Genomic DNA, 15,323 nt, shown 5'->3' on the forward strand with positions numbered 1-15,323 from the left:
TATATGTTGATGTTTTTTTTATCTACATCATGCCAGAGCATGTCCCTAGACTAACATCATTCCCTGTTTGTGTGTGTGTGTGCGTCTGTGTGTGTTTTAGCCCCCACACCACCAACCAACCACAGGAAGAGTGGGGGTGACAGACAAGACGTGGATCACGGAGCGGTTAACCTCATGACATCACAAGCTCAGCTCTGATTGGCTGTTGACGGAATCAGAAGGATTTATAAGCCAGTTGGGAGGCAGCAGCAGCAGCATCACAGGGCGGCGTACAACATCCAGGAACATACTGAGCTCAAACATCATCTTGACATCTTCTCTCTGCAGTTTCCTGCTACTCCATATAAGGTCAGAACCAATGTATGAACATTTGAACATATTGTGGGTGCAATGAAGCTAATACTTGTTTGGTAAAAGCTACTTTAAATAACTGCGAGAACATATGGAAACTTGTTGTTTGACAAGGGTTTGGAGTGGAACTGTGTGGAACTGTGTGGAATTGTGTGGAACTGTGTGCCTTTAGGTGCCACATCCAACATCTTTAGGTTTGAGCTTGACCGATATCAGTGTCGGGTCTTGCAGGTTTTCTTTGTGAGGCTCAGTAAAAGAAAATCCTTGCAACTTGGTGGGAAGCCAAAGAACCAGAAAAGTGGCGGCTGAGTGGCAGTAGATTAGTAGGTTTTGGTATGGTATGGTTTTGGAATGAGATGTTAGCCTTTGCTTTGTGTGTGTGGATTTAGAACTTGGGCCTTCATTTGTCCACATATTTTTGGTTTTGTGGCATACGGTCATAATTGAAGTCTTTGCTGTGTTTCAATACAAAAAAAAATATAGTAAAATAATTACACCTGTGTGTTTATCCACAACCGTTCCTTGCTTTGCTTCCGTTGGAGTTCAGAAGATATTCAACAGCAATATTCAACACAAAGACAGTAAACAGAGAACAGCTAAACATTCAAGGGTATTCAACCTGGTGGAACATGAACACATATTTATTTCCCTTTTCTGTGCATTAGGTTCGAGGTTAGACTAAAATAAATTGATAAAAAATAAAAAAAAAAAAATAAAAAAATAAAAATAAAAAATAAAAAATAAAAAATAAAAAATAAAAAATAAAAAATAAAAAATAAAAAATAAAAAATAAAAAATAAAAAATAAAAAATAAAAAATAAAAAATAAAAAATAAAAAATAAAAAGGGGCGGCACGGCCGTCTAGTGGTTAGCGCGCAGACCTCACAGCTAGGAGACCAGGGTTCAATTCCACCCTCGGCCATCTCTGTGTGGGAGTTTGCATGTTCTCCCCGTGCATGCGTGGGTTTTCTCCGGGTACTCCGGTTTCCTCCCACATTCCAAAAACATGCTAGGTTAATTGGCGACTCCAAGTTGTCCATAGGTATGAATGTGAGTGTGAATGGTTGTTTGTCTATATGTGCCCTGTGATTGGCTGGCGACCAGTCCAGGGTGTACCCCGCCTCTCGCCCAAAGACAGCTGGGATAGGCTCCAGCACCCCCGCAACCCTCGTGAGGAAAAAGCGGTAGAAAGTGAATGAATGAATTAAATAATAAATAATAAATAATAAATAATAAATAATAAATAATAAATAATAAATAATAAATAATAAATAATAAATAATAAATAATAAATAATAAATAATAAATAATAAATAATAAATAATAAATAATAAATAATAAATAATAAATAATAAATGTGGAGAATAAATAGGTGACATCAAATATGATCAACAATGTACAGCGTAAACAGTAAATTGCCCAAATAATTTAAATAATTTTGGATAAATAATAATAATTTAAAGAATAATTTAGAATACAAGAAAACAAGTTAATATAAGCTAGCTTAGAATGCTGTCATTGCGATACACCTATTTCAACTAGGAAGTTGCATGGTTTGATATACATGCTGTTGATCATGCATTAGATGCTACAAATGCATGTTTTCCAAATCTCGAGTACGGATATTAATACAATAAGGACTTGTTTGATACGATGGATGTCACGTTGTATCAAACTGGTATGTAAAAACTTGCCAATATGTAATCTTTTTTCATACTAGGAATAAGTTAGGTCTAGGTTAGGGTTATGGGGTTCGGATAAGAGCTTTGCTGTCAAGCCATTGGTCTGCTTTTTGTACATTTTGTCTGTAAATGACTTATTTTCCAATTTCATTCCAATTGCATTGTTGCCATGTTCTATACGCATCGTAAAGGCCTTGTTTTGATGTTCTAAGTGTCCCTGAACGGCTGAATTCATGATGTTACAATTTCAATGGTGTTGATGTTTTCAGGTTAGAATAAAAGTTATTAAAGACCGATGGAGATGCTCCACTGTGCTACTGTCTGCCATCATTGTTGCCATCATAACAGACGTGGCGCTAATTTTGACAGCTCTATTTACATAATAATAAACACAGGTGCTGAAAGACTTTAAGAACGGAAGTGCACAATATGAAAGACAGCCAATGTTTGGACATTTAATAACAAATACAAATACCGATTCATTATTGTTTGTATTGATGTATTTTTTTATTTTGGAAAATTTGTGTTTATTTCCATGTAGATACTCAGCGGACAACATGAAAGTGGCCTTTGTTTTTGTTTTGCTCTTTGCTGCAGTTCTTTGCAGACCGGTGAGTAATTCCCTCTTGGTTTTGAACTCCTTTGAGGTGTGAAAGACAATTTGTTTTCAAGCCATTAACTTCAGCATATTCATTGTATGGAAGCAGTGACTCCATTCATTCTAATGCTTTGGCTTGGACTCAAAGCTGCTATCATTTTCTAATAGTTTTGTATTGACTCGGATTATTTGCTTTGCAGTCAAGAAAATATTCTGACAGTTCTGCAGAAAGCTCCGAAGAAGTGGTGCGTATAATCCGACTGAGAATCAGACTTTCTCTTTTGACTGACGTTTGACCTTGTCTGCAGGTGAGACGACCTGCGGCTCCGCTCTTCCGGAAAAAGGTGGCCGAAGTTTCACGAATCCGTGCAGCAGCTATCAGGGTACGCCACTTGATTCACTCGGTTGAAAGTCGAGCGCTACAATCAATGATTTTCTTTAAAGGGAACCTATTATGCTCATTTTCAGCCCTTTGTATTGAATTGTGGACTCCTATAGAGCAGTTACATACAATAACCCGAACAAGCTTTCTAGATCTTCCAGATTTGGCACCTCTTTCTGCAGTGTTTACATATAGATTTCCTGTTTAATTTACTCCACCCAAAGCCCTCCTACAGGTACACTCACTCTGCTGTGATTGGTTACACTCCCAAGAGGTCCTGAGGACTTCCGGAGAGCTGCCGAGCTTTTTTTTTTCTGATTACTGACACAAAATAAAAATTGAAAAATGGTCACTTACAGCAGGCGGCACGGCGGTCTAGTGGTTAGCGCGCAGACCTCACAGCTAGGAGACCAGGGTTCAATTCCACCCATTGCATGCGTGGGTTTCCGGTACTCCGGTACTCCGGAGGGTTTCCGGAGGGTTTCCTCCCACATTCCAAAAACATGCTAGGTTAATTGGCCACTCCAAATTGTCCATAGGTATGAATGTGAGTGTGAATGGTTGTTTGTCTATATGTGCCCTGTGATTGGCTGGCCACCAGTCCAGGGTGTACCCCGCTTCGTGCCCGAAGACAGCTGGGATAAGCTCCAGCACCCCTGCGACCCTCGTGAGGAAAAGCGGTCACTTACGGCTAGCTCTTTTGACTCAAGATGACCAAGTAATGTTGGAAAGGTGTCAGACTTGAGGAACAGTCCACCCCATGTTCACAAAACAGTCACAAAACAGAGCATATTTTTCTCTCGCTGGCCAGGAATCAGAAACTCCAACCACTTCTGCCTGATGCTTGCCTCTTTACAAAAGCTAAAAAAATATATTTTCTTTACACCGGAACAAACATTTTGACAAATATGCCCATATAAGGATGTCCCTTCGAAATGTGCAAACTTAATTAGCTGACGCTTTAGCATCGTTTAACTCGAGACTACAACATTCTAACATTTATAGATCAGAAATGTGGAAGAGCAAAATAGGCTCCCTTTAAAAATTAGCCACTTGCGCCGTTGTGTGTGTAAATAAGCACCGGTAAATATAACTTCTCACAGGCTTTCCAGAGGTTCTTTTCATCACCTGTTGCTGGTTCAGATGAGAGCACAGACAGTTCTGATGAGGTGAGTCACGTAGAAATCAGACATAAAGTTAATCTTGTAATATCACGTCTTTGTTTGGTGTTGGTAACATTTTAGATTTGGTGTTTATTGTAGCAGGCAGCAGTGGACACTGCCGCTGTTGCCATCTATGAAACCACTGATCCTGCTGCTTCAGACACGCCCCCTGTCAACAATGAAGATAGTGACGACGACGATGATGATGATGATGAATCTGAGGAAAGTGTAAGTAAAAAAACATGCTAGGTTAATTGGCGACTCCAAATTGTCCATAGGTATGAATGTGAGTGTGAATGGTTGTTTGTCTATATGTGCCCTGTGATTGGCTGGCGACCAGTCCAAGGTGTACCCCGCCTCTCGCCTGAAGACAGCTGGGATAGGCTCCAGCACCCCCGTGACCTTTGTGAGGATAAGCGGTAGAAAATGAATGAATGAAAGGTTTTCTGGTAAACACACGTCATTTTAAGCTTGGTGATAAAGGTGAAAAAATGCCCATTTGAACATATTTTTTCCAATTTTTGCAGGGTTTTTAAAATTTTAATTTGGTAATTTTCTTCAATATAATAACTTTATTCTCATACCTTTTTCCCAACCTAAATTTTGTTTTCAATTTTTTTTCAATATTTCAACTCTATGCTACTAAAATGGGGTTATTTTTTCTCATGAGTTAATTCTTGTGAAATTGCAGATTTCTTGCAAGAATACATAATTTTCTCGTAATATTTTGACATTCTTGCAAAATTATAGCTTTCCTCACCTCATTTTAGAGTCGATTTTCTTCTGTTATGACTTTATGCCCATATTTTCCAATTTTTCCCATTTTTCCCTTGTGGGACTAATTAAGGCTTGTCTTATAATGTAATGTATTGTATATACTGTATTATATGATATGAGGATTTCTTTAAAATATATATTTTTCTTTCAACTTTATGCTACTAAAAATGTTTTTCCTCATAAGATTTTATTCAATTATGATTGGCATTTTCTCACTGCTACAGCTTTTTTTCTCTTAATATTTTGACTTTATTCTCGCAAAATTACTGCTTGTTTTTGCATTTTTGCTGCAAAACCTGATAAAATGCAGTTAGCAAAAAAAATTGAAGTTAGCAAACTTCCAAACTGTCAACTGGGATATCTATCACATGGGGTTATTTTTTCTCATGAGTTAATTTTTGTGAAATTGCAGATTTCATGGTAGAATACAACATTTTCTAGTAATATTTTGACATTCTGGAAAAAAATATAGCTTTCCCGCCCTCATTTTTCGAGTCGATTTTCTTCTGTTATGACTTTATGCCCATATTTTCCCATATTTTCCCATTTTTCCCCTTGTGGGACTAATTAAGGCATGTCTTACAATATATTGTGCTGCATATACTGTATTATATGATATTAGGATTTCTTAAAAAATATATCTTTCTTTCAACTTTATGCTACTAAAGATGGTTTTCCTCATAAGATTTTATTATCTTAATATTTTGACTTTATTTTTGCAAAATTACTGCTGGTTTTTGCATTTTTGCTGCAAAACCTGATAAAATTCCATTATTGAAGTTAGCAAACTTCCAAACTGTCAACTGGGATATCTATCACATTCTTCCCTACACTTTTGTCCCTCCAGGACAGTGATGAAGATGAGGAGGAGGAAGATGAGGAAGAATCCTCAGAATCAGGCGAGGCTTCAACTGTCGCTCCTGAGGTCGTGACCCCCGTCATAGTGACGGAAGAGCCCCTGGATGAAACTACAGAGGAGCCCCTGGTGCCCACCATCATCACAGACACAGACTCGGGTCGTGGGGACAGCATGGGGGGGTACCCCGGCGATTACAAGAGCTACGTCTATGGGGAGGAGAAGAGCTACTCCAAAGGTCCTTCACCTTACAAGTCCTACCAATACGTTGACAAAAAAACAGGCTACGACATGCCCACTGACAATGAGGTGGAGAAGTCATCAAAGGTGTACAAGATGGAGGTAAGATTCAGGTTATTTAGTTAGTATTAGTTAGTTAATCCCTTCCAAAATGGCAAAATACGACATACTCCTAATTTTGGATCAACTTTTCCAATAAAAGTGACTTTTGTAATCAGTAGATTCAGCTCCCAAGCTCTTACATTGTCATTACCCAGCATAAATACAGGTTTGAGCCCTAAATATGCTTCCATGTTGTAGCCTTTATTTAGCCATGGTGCATTCAAGGCCCGTTGATGAAAAAATTTCTACAGATCCATAATCTTCCTATTGTTTTCAGACTTATCAGACCCATTCTGACCTAGAGGAGGATAGCAGCACTCCTGATGAGGAGAGCCAGAATCTGGACACCTCTGGACCTTCCGAGAGCCAGGATGTTGCTCCTGAGGAGGAGGAAGAAGAAGAAGAGGAGGATAACGCTGGCAACGCTGATAGCGGAAGTTCCAGCACCCCAGAAGAAGAGGAAGAGGAGTCTGAAACAGAGAGCAGCGAGGAGCCTGAAGCCTCTGACAGCGATTCCGACGAGAGTGACTCGGATGAGCACGGCATGGGCCCCGAACCCACCACCACCAACTCGGTGGTCATCACTGCCAAATAAGTCATACAGGAAGTGGGGTGTGGCGTCGCATAGATTGGTATAAGACTCCATGCCACATTCAAGAGTAATCTTCTGAGGCACTTTCTATATTTCGATTAGTCCAATCCTAAACAACCAAGTCCTCATAGTGTAACCACAAAGTCGGCGTTGACATGTATCGATGTAAACAGGTTGCACTGTATCACAAATCAGAGATTTTTCTGCTGTAGGATGATCACTCTTGGCATTTTGTGCTCTTTTAGGCATGGCGTCCTGTTCCCACAATTCCATTAAATTCCATTAAAAACAAACATGTTTGCACCAACACAATGCAGTTACTTAAATATTAGCAAACGAACAGGCAATGTGCAATTTAAGCCAAATTTGTATCATCATTTCACACACGATACCATTTATTAGCCTTGTATGTGTGTTTAACTCATGGCTGTTGTCTGCCGGTGTCATCACGTGAATTGCGTGGTTTACTGTAATGTATTTTGTACCTTGTCTAAAATATGAATAAAATTATTTTACATAAAACCATATGATAATCCGTCTTTCTTGTCAAATTTTAAATGTTCTCGTGGAATGTGATCATCAATCAGTCAAATGCTCTTCCACTAGATGGCATTAGTTGCTGGCCACACCACTATGAGACTATAGTGTGCAATTTTAGTGCCCAATGCTGACAATACAAGGCTTATATATTTTGATTAAATATTTTACTAATGGTTGCAAGGCGGTCGAGTGGTTAGCGCACAGACCTCGCAGCTAGGAGACCCGAGTTCAATCCCATCCTCGGCCATCTCTGTGTGGAGTTTTGCATGTTCTACCCGTGCATGCGTGGGTTTTCCCCGGGTACTCTGGTTTTCCTCCCACATTCCATTGGCAACTCCAAATTGTCCATAGGTATGAATGTGAGTGTGAATGGTTGTTTGTCTATATGTGCCCTGTGATTGGCTGGCGACCAGTCCAGGGTGTACCCCGCCTCTCGCCCGAACACAGCTGGGATAGGCTCCAGCACCCCCCCGCGACCCTCGTGAGGAAAAGCGGTAGAAAATGAATGAATGAATGAATGAATGACAGCAGAGAGAGAATGAACTGCTGATTGTGTGTCAACACATGTCACCAGGTGTACAAGGAAGACCGAACAATATCAAAAGATGTACAGATATTTTTTTCCAATAAAAATATAATAACTTTAAAAAATAATTACAGTTTTATGACCAACCTATAAAGTTGGACACATAAAGAATTATTAATAGCAACTCTGACCGGGCCTCTTCGTCCTGACGCCTCTTCGCTGTAGCATTTTTGCGTCCTTGTTAAAACACTTTCAAACATACAGCACTTCGGAGTTACACAACAGAAAACACGGTACGAAGGAGATTGATTGACAATGGTTTAGAGTCCATTTGCCGATCAGGACGCAGAACACAATGCACAGGTTCTTAGTCAACAATCAGGCCGCAAAAGATGAGCCACTGTGTATGTGAGAGACATCCGGAATTGTATTTTACTTGATGTTGTTTCATTGTCTCGAATAGTTGTATAGCCAAACTGGGTCTCACTTTACAATAAGGTACACAAAACTACAGTAATTATTGAGTAACTAATGAGAAAATAATGAACATTTACTGAGGAACTAAAGCAAAAAAAAAAAATTCCAGTAGTTCTAATTATAATATTATAATATACATTCCAAAAACATGCTAGGTTAATTGGCGACTCCAAATTGTCCATAGTTATGAATGTGGTGTGAATGGTTGTTTGTCTATATGTGCCCTGTGATTGGCTGGCGACCATGATGATGTCATGTCATGTCATGTATGATCCAAAATAGTGATTTTTGTAGTATTTTTAATGAGATGATATTCATTTAAAGATATATTGACATCTGACAGTATGTGTAAAAATAATTCTAATACATTTTATGCAGTTAGAGTTCATTAGTAATTCCACAATTAGCCAATAAATATAATATTAAGTAACAACCATAGCATTTTTATGATATGTTTTAGTGACATGATATGTGACACACTCGAAAATATCGTGTCCACATAGATTTAATTTAGTATTTATTGAAGTAACATACTAAATGACAGTGTAGAAATTATTAATATTACTGAAATGTGATGGTTTTATGTATTGCTGACATTGGTGGAGGTAAATTTGCAGTTTGTGTGGTCCATTGTGAGGCGGAACCTTCGTATCTTCTCTAGTTGCTTATACGGAATACTTTGAATGCTACACGTCGTCCTCATTTAGCTGTTCTGCCTGCTTTTCCGTTTAGGTAAATCGGTAAATTGTCCATAAATAACAAGATAAGTCCATAAATGTACTTGTGTTCATGTTAGGATGTATATTGTGAAATTAACCGCTGATTTGTTTCGATTAGAGAAGTGAAAGTTTATTGTAAAAACTTCAAAGAAACAGCCGCTGCTATGTTTATTTGAACTCTTGGTTAGATCCCCACCCAGTGGAACTGCGGGGTATTGCAATAATCATTAAAATGGATTACAGGAAGTTACCAGGATACATTGTCATATTCTTGAGGATTATTCCCGTAATATGTGGGATTTACAGATGGTTGAGCACAAATGTGAACATTTACGATGACATATGTCGCAAAGTAAGCATATCATAGAATGCATTAGAAGGGTTGTTAGAACAAACAAATGCAATTAATGGTGATGTGTGCCAAAATATGTGTGATCAGTCACAAGGAAATTAGATTACATGGAAATGTGAAATGTACAAATTATGCTAAAGTGATAAGTAATTGAGAACAGAAATGCAAATAACTGGATTGACTTGAAAGATATGTCATTTGTATCTGAGTTTGTGTGTGTTAATTAAAGAGATCATCATCCTCATTTTGCTGTTCTTCCTGCATTTCCATTCAGGTAAATTATCTGCCTTACGGTGCCCACACTTAGGACCCATAACATATAGTTATTCACTGTCGGCAATCTCTGTTTTAGTTGTCTCCTCTTCTTTCAGGTGTGGTTGTCCTTGCCGTGTTCGTGCTTGTGGTTGCAGGTTCAGGCGTGGGCGTTCTTCTGTTGTCTGTTGTGTCTGTTGTCATGGCAGTGGACGTCGGGGTGGGATCATCTGTGGCGGGACCCTCCTCTGAAGATTCTTCAGAGGATTCCTCCTCACGTGATTCCTCTGAAGACTCCTCAGAAGATTCCTCAGAGGATTCTTTCTCACGTGATTCCTCGGAAGACTCCTCAGAAGATTCCTCTGAAGACTCCTCAGAGGATTCCTCGGAAGGCTCAACAGCGGACTCCTGGGATAATTCTTGCAGTGTTTCCTCGGAGGATTCACTTTCAGAAAGGTCTCTGGATTCCGATGAGTCATGTGACCCAGAAGAAAACCACCCAGCTACGTCGTATCCATCTAGAGATGCTGGTTTTTGGTGATTGGCAGTGATGCCAGCATGTTGATACCAGTTCTCAGCAATCTATAGGAGGAATATCACATGAAAAACTTAATTAAATTAATGTGTTTTTGTTCCCCCTTACAATTTAAAGTAGACTTTTAACAACAACAGTAATTTACCTCAACCTCAACATGCAATACTTCATTTATGTACCTGATATGTATTGTATATGTATACTTGGGATGCTTACTGGTGTGGTCGAGGCTGCAGCAAGAAGCACAAAGATAAGTGAACATGATAGAAGCATCATCTTGGATTGGTTCTAGTCTGCAAAAGCAAAAAAAAAAAAAAAACATGACAAGATACATACAAATCAAAAAAACAAGTCAAATAGTTACCTTCCCTTGTGAAACCAGAATAGCTGCGTAGATCTTTAAAATAGTGTACTTACTGTATGGATGTATGGATGTATGTCTGTGTTTCCGCCCAGAAAGATGTGTGAGTGTTATTTGGGATTATCTGATGCTTAAGTATGCTGTGCAGGGAGGCTGGGCAGGGCTGTGATGGGATTGGACGGGAGGGTTGAGTAACAACAGACTTCCTGGGGTGTGCTGGTGCATGAAGAAAGCCTATATAGTTCTCAGAAAGCTGAACACAAACAGCTTTTTGGTGCTAAATTCAGCTAACTAGAGTTAGTGGAGTTAATTTTTTTAATCCTCCAAAGACTTTTTGAACAATTGTATGCTTACATCATGTGTACAGTTTGCTGAGAGTCAGTTTTTTAGAGCCCGCATAGAGGATTTTGGTGTGGAAAAACCCGAGAGCACCGTTATCAAACATTAATTTCAGTGATCAAAAATGTCTTTTTCTAATTCCTGCAGAAACTCACTAATATGTTGTAGCTCTTCTTACCAAAAGAGTGGAAGTTCCATCTATTTTAGTACCAGTATTGCTGTCCGCTCTACTGCAGATCCATTAGATCTGGTTTTGATATGATCCTAGTTTTGCATTAGATCATAGCATAGCATTCATAATAATCCCGCGAATAATTTTTGTTTAAAAATTTGTTCCCAAAAATTGCTGTTTTTTTCCGTAAAAGTCCACCATAAGTCGATTCAATATTCATTCATTTTCTACCACTTTTTCCTCACGAGGGTCGCGGGGGGTGCTGGAGCCTATCCCAGCTGTCTTCGGGCGAGAAGCCGGGTACACCATGTACCATGTTTTTGGAATGTGGGTGGAAACCGGAGTACCCGGAGAACATGCAAACTCCACACAGAGATGGCCGAGGGTGGAATTGAACCCTGGTCTCCTAGCTGTGAGGTCTGTGCACTAACCCCTCGACCGCCGAAATATTTTCATAGGTAGAGCATAGAAAACCTGTTTATGCCAGTCTAAAATGTTTTTTTTTTAGCATTATTAGAGCCCTATAAACATGAAATAACACCCCTATAGTCACTTTTATACTCGTATTACCTAATACAGTAGGTAAGGTATGATGAATCACCGTTAGAATTGGGAAAAGTTTCTTGTTGTAATATCTCGAAAAAAAAGATCGACATCAGCCAACAACCCATCGTCACTATGATGTCTGTCACATGATTAATATATATTCATGCCAGTCTGACATGAATCTGGCATACGTTGGCGTACATTCCGACACGATTGCTAGCCAAAGCTTTGTTTACATAACATTGCGCAATTCTTGTGAATATGTGAATATACCAAGTTAGCCTCAAATACGTTTATTCTAAGCAAAACAATGGGTTTGAGTGAAGAAGATGGACAAAATAAGCAGACAAAAATGTACCACTTCCACACGTGATAAGAGTCATCATTATTAATGATTTTCATTGAAAAAGCAAAGCGAGGGAGCGATGTTAGAACCACGATGTAATGAGTTTTTTGTTTTTGTTTTTGTTATGAGTGAACAATATAGAGAATGCAATATATATATCTTTTTTACAAATGTTGACCTGAGAACATGAAGTCTGAAAAATTAAATAATTAAAAATAAAAAAACTATAATGATGAAAATGGTAATATTAATGATGATTATAATAATGGCAATAATGATAAAGATTATAACAATAATGATAATGATAATAACAATAATAATAATAATATTACAATGATAATAATAACAGGGGAAAACAAGACAGTGGCATGAACATGATTATATCTTGCAAAAAGCGGTAGGCATTTATAAGCTTTTGCTTCAGCCTACTCCTTTTGGGCTTGTTATCAGATAGTTGAATACAAATGTAAATAATGGAAAGTTATATTTTGAAGTTATATTTTGATTGATGTGGGAAATGCACTGTAATGTAAAGGGAAAAAATAAAAAACAAAAAAAAATCAATGTCAAGCAAGCAGGAGGATATACTAATTAATACAGTCTTTAAGTCACCGATAGACATAGTCTATGTAATATTTGCCTTCTTTGTTTGCTGATGTGAAGATATTCCAGCCGCAAAAACATCAGAAAAATTGGCACTGGATGTTTGGCAGACTGGTTTTATAGTGTTAGTGTTAGTTTTACTGCTTTTGGCTGGACTGATCTGAACTGTGAAGTTTGTCATGGCGACGATGTGACTGAGGTACTGTATGAAAAGTTCTATTTGATGAAACGGAGAATTTATTCATCATTTAGGCAGACTGAGTGTCAGTCTGTGGAATTTTACAGTAGAGTAAGAGTTTGATAAGTGTGTACGTGTGTACGTCTGTGTGACACAACTGTGTTACTCCACGAGTGAAGTCACGACTGTACTTTCCTCTTCCTGTTACTTCAGTGTGAATCATTAAGAAGAGGAGTTAATAAACAGGTTTTTAAGAGACACAGATTAACCGACGTAGTGATTGTGAGCAGCGTGGCGTGGTTAGAATAAAAACGACATAGCATCCATCCATTCATCTTATTGTCTATGCTGCTTACCCTCAATACATAGCATACAATGAAATATAATATGCAAAATAACGAAATGCTATGAGAAGGCAATAAAATGTTGTTGTTTGCATATTGTTTACATACGTAAAGCTGGCATGCACTTGAAAAGGCTGAGAGGACACTTTAATAAGTCAACAACTTTACTGATAACCTTTGACTCAAAGAGAAATAGCACCAAATGTTGTCCACTCACTATTTGCTCTGTACAACCTAGCATCATATAATGCATGCCATAGGTTTTGCATTGCATTAGACGTGCATTTTTATCATCATAGTACATCATAATAATTGTCATACGCTGTTATGAATACAAACACAGTCATGTGCAGTCATGCGGTGCTAATTTTGGAGTATGCTGTCATGGAAATAATGATTAGACAACGCTTGTTTCGTGTTTCTTGTTCATTTTAATATCTGGCACAAGTAAAGGTACCTTTATTTGGACAAATATAAGAATATCAACAAAAAACCCTTGTAATTCTATGGCTATTGGTGTAATAATAACTTTGGTGATTTTGGTTATTAGCAAGAGAAGTTGTTATTCATTCATTCATTCATTCATTCATTCATTTTCTATCGTCTATAGCAGGGGTCTCAAACATGCGGCCCGCGGGCCAAATGTGGCCCGCAGGACACTAGTTTGAGGCCCCCGCCTTGATATGAAAGTTTAATGTTAGTGCGGCCCGCACAAGTTTGATATGGATGCTGTATAGTATCATGTACCCAGAAAAAATTATTACGTTTGATTAATGTTCATGTTAAAGGTTAAATAACTGTTAATAGTTATCCTTTCTATCCGTGTGGAAGTGGTAAGTTTTTGGCTATATAAGTTTAAAGGAAATAACTTGAAGGCTACCGTTTAGGTCGCTAGCTCTCTAGTTTGCGAGTTAGCATGTGTCTCAAGACCCTGCAGTTGCGCAATATGTTGTAAATAAAAAGAGTATAAATGTGACTATAATGCTTTGTTCATTTTAATCTGAAAAAAATAATTTGTCTACCCACCAACTAGTATATGTGGTTTCTTAAGTTTTTATTATTTGCCATTTTATTGTTATTATGATATTTATTTATTAATCACTGATTGATTGATTTTCTTTATTCTTGATTTGTTTATTTATTTTTCATCTTATTTTGAGTAGAAAAATACATATAGACAAACAACCATTCACACTCACATTCATACCTATGGACAATTTGGAGTCGCCAATTAACCTAGCATGTTTTTGGAATGTGGGAGGAAACCGGAGTACCTGGAGAAAACCCACGCATGCACGGGGAGAACATGCAAACTCCAGACAGAGATGGCCGAGATTGGAATCGAACTCAGATTTCCTGCCAATTTCCACCGTGCAAGCCTATCAACTCTTAAATGAAACTCTTATGAGCTATTTTTGTTATCATCATTACATCTGTCCACAGCGGATCTTTTTGATCTGCATACTGATTTAAACTGAGCAAATCACACAAAAAAAACCTTGCAAAGCACCCCATACAAGCCAGCATTGATCAATAGTTTAGTGGTTAGAAAGCACAGCAAATCCCAAGTACACCACCCGGAAAGGGGGATGTACCAAATCTCAAACTAATAGGAAGTCATAATGTTTGAACCAATCAGCACTGGGGATTTGGTACATTTTCCTGTTAATGTTGGTAGTCAGGAAGTGCAAAACAAAGTACAATTACACCACCCGGAAGTGCATTATACCCATTTTATACCCATATTAAAACATCTGTTCCTTCTGAAACAACATAAAAAAGCTTTAAACCACCTTTAAAAATACACACTGTGAGGTATTATACTTGAATGACTGTAAAGTACATGCTTTTAGTAGTACCTATGATTCGTAATGGCTGTATTTAAAATGTTGCTGAATTGAAAATAATCCAAGAGCTGAGTCAGTTATCCACATGAACAAATAGTCATCCTTATAATTATCACAAACACGTACGCACGCACAGATATACACACACACGCGATGTATGTCTCACAACAAAGAAACCACTTCCCCACTTTCAATCACCTATCACACTTCCTGAGTGTCACAAGTGTTGCTTATGAGTCGGTACGCTTTTTGGAAACATGTTCAGCAATAAAATATCCCCAATTATTGACTATATCTCCATAAACTTCACTTATTTACACTAGTTTTCCTTGGCTATTGATTGTTACCTGCGTGTGAATGCATCCTTTATATGTCATTTAGTCATTTCCCTAGTTTACCCATATTGTCCTTTCCGTGTACATTTTTCTACCTCTACTTTTACT

The 15,323-nt window shown here is 38.1% G+C and overlaps 2 protein-coding genes across 3 annotated transcripts; one reads left to right on the plus strand and one right to left on the minus strand.

The window, feature by feature from the left end:
• The first annotated feature begins 268 nt into the window (after positions 1 to 268).
• spp1 (secreted phosphoprotein 1) lies at positions 269 to 7,206 on the plus strand. The gene is made up of 8 exons (XM_058063803.2): positions 269 to 348; positions 2,575 to 2,644; positions 2,832 to 2,876; positions 2,940 to 3,014; positions 4,117 to 4,182; positions 4,276 to 4,404; positions 5,801 to 6,151; positions 6,429 to 7,206. The coding sequence occupies exons 2-8, from the start codon at positions 2,591 to 2,593 to the stop codon at positions 6,744 to 6,746; spliced, it is 1,038 nt and encodes a 345-aa protein (XP_057919786.2). The 5' UTR covers positions 269 to 348; positions 2,575 to 2,590; the 3' UTR covers positions 6,747 to 7,206.
• A 1,889-nt stretch (positions 7,207 to 9,095) lies between these two features.
• On the minus strand, positions 9,096 to 10,600 carry LOC144901122 (uncharacterized). 2 transcript variants are annotated; one of them, XM_078794188.1, is made up of 3 exons: positions 10,570 to 10,600; positions 10,361 to 10,437; positions 9,096 to 10,191 (listed from the first exon to the last, which is right to left on the minus strand). In XM_078794188.1, exons 2-3 carry the CDS (start codon positions 10,418 to 10,420, stop codon positions 9,706 to 9,708), a joined length of 546 nt encoding a protein of 181 aa, XP_078650314.1. In that variant the 5' UTR covers positions 10,421 to 10,437; positions 10,570 to 10,600; the 3' UTR covers positions 9,096 to 9,705. The 2 variants fall into 2 exon arrangements, with proteins under 2 accessions (XP_078650314.1, XP_078650315.1); XM_078794189.1 differs by having other exon boundaries at positions 10,562 to 10,597.
• Between the last annotated feature and the right edge of the window lie 4,723 nt (positions 10,601 to 15,323).

Source organism: Doryrhamphus excisus, linkage group LG10 (genome assembly GCF_037039965.1).
Source record: "Doryrhamphus excisus strain RoL-2023G ecotype Guam linkage group LG10, RoL_Dexc_Guam_v1.1, whole genome shotgun sequence".
NCBI classification, from domain to species: domain Eukaryota; kingdom Metazoa; phylum Chordata; class Actinopteri; order Syngnathiformes; family Syngnathidae; genus Doryrhamphus; species Doryrhamphus excisus.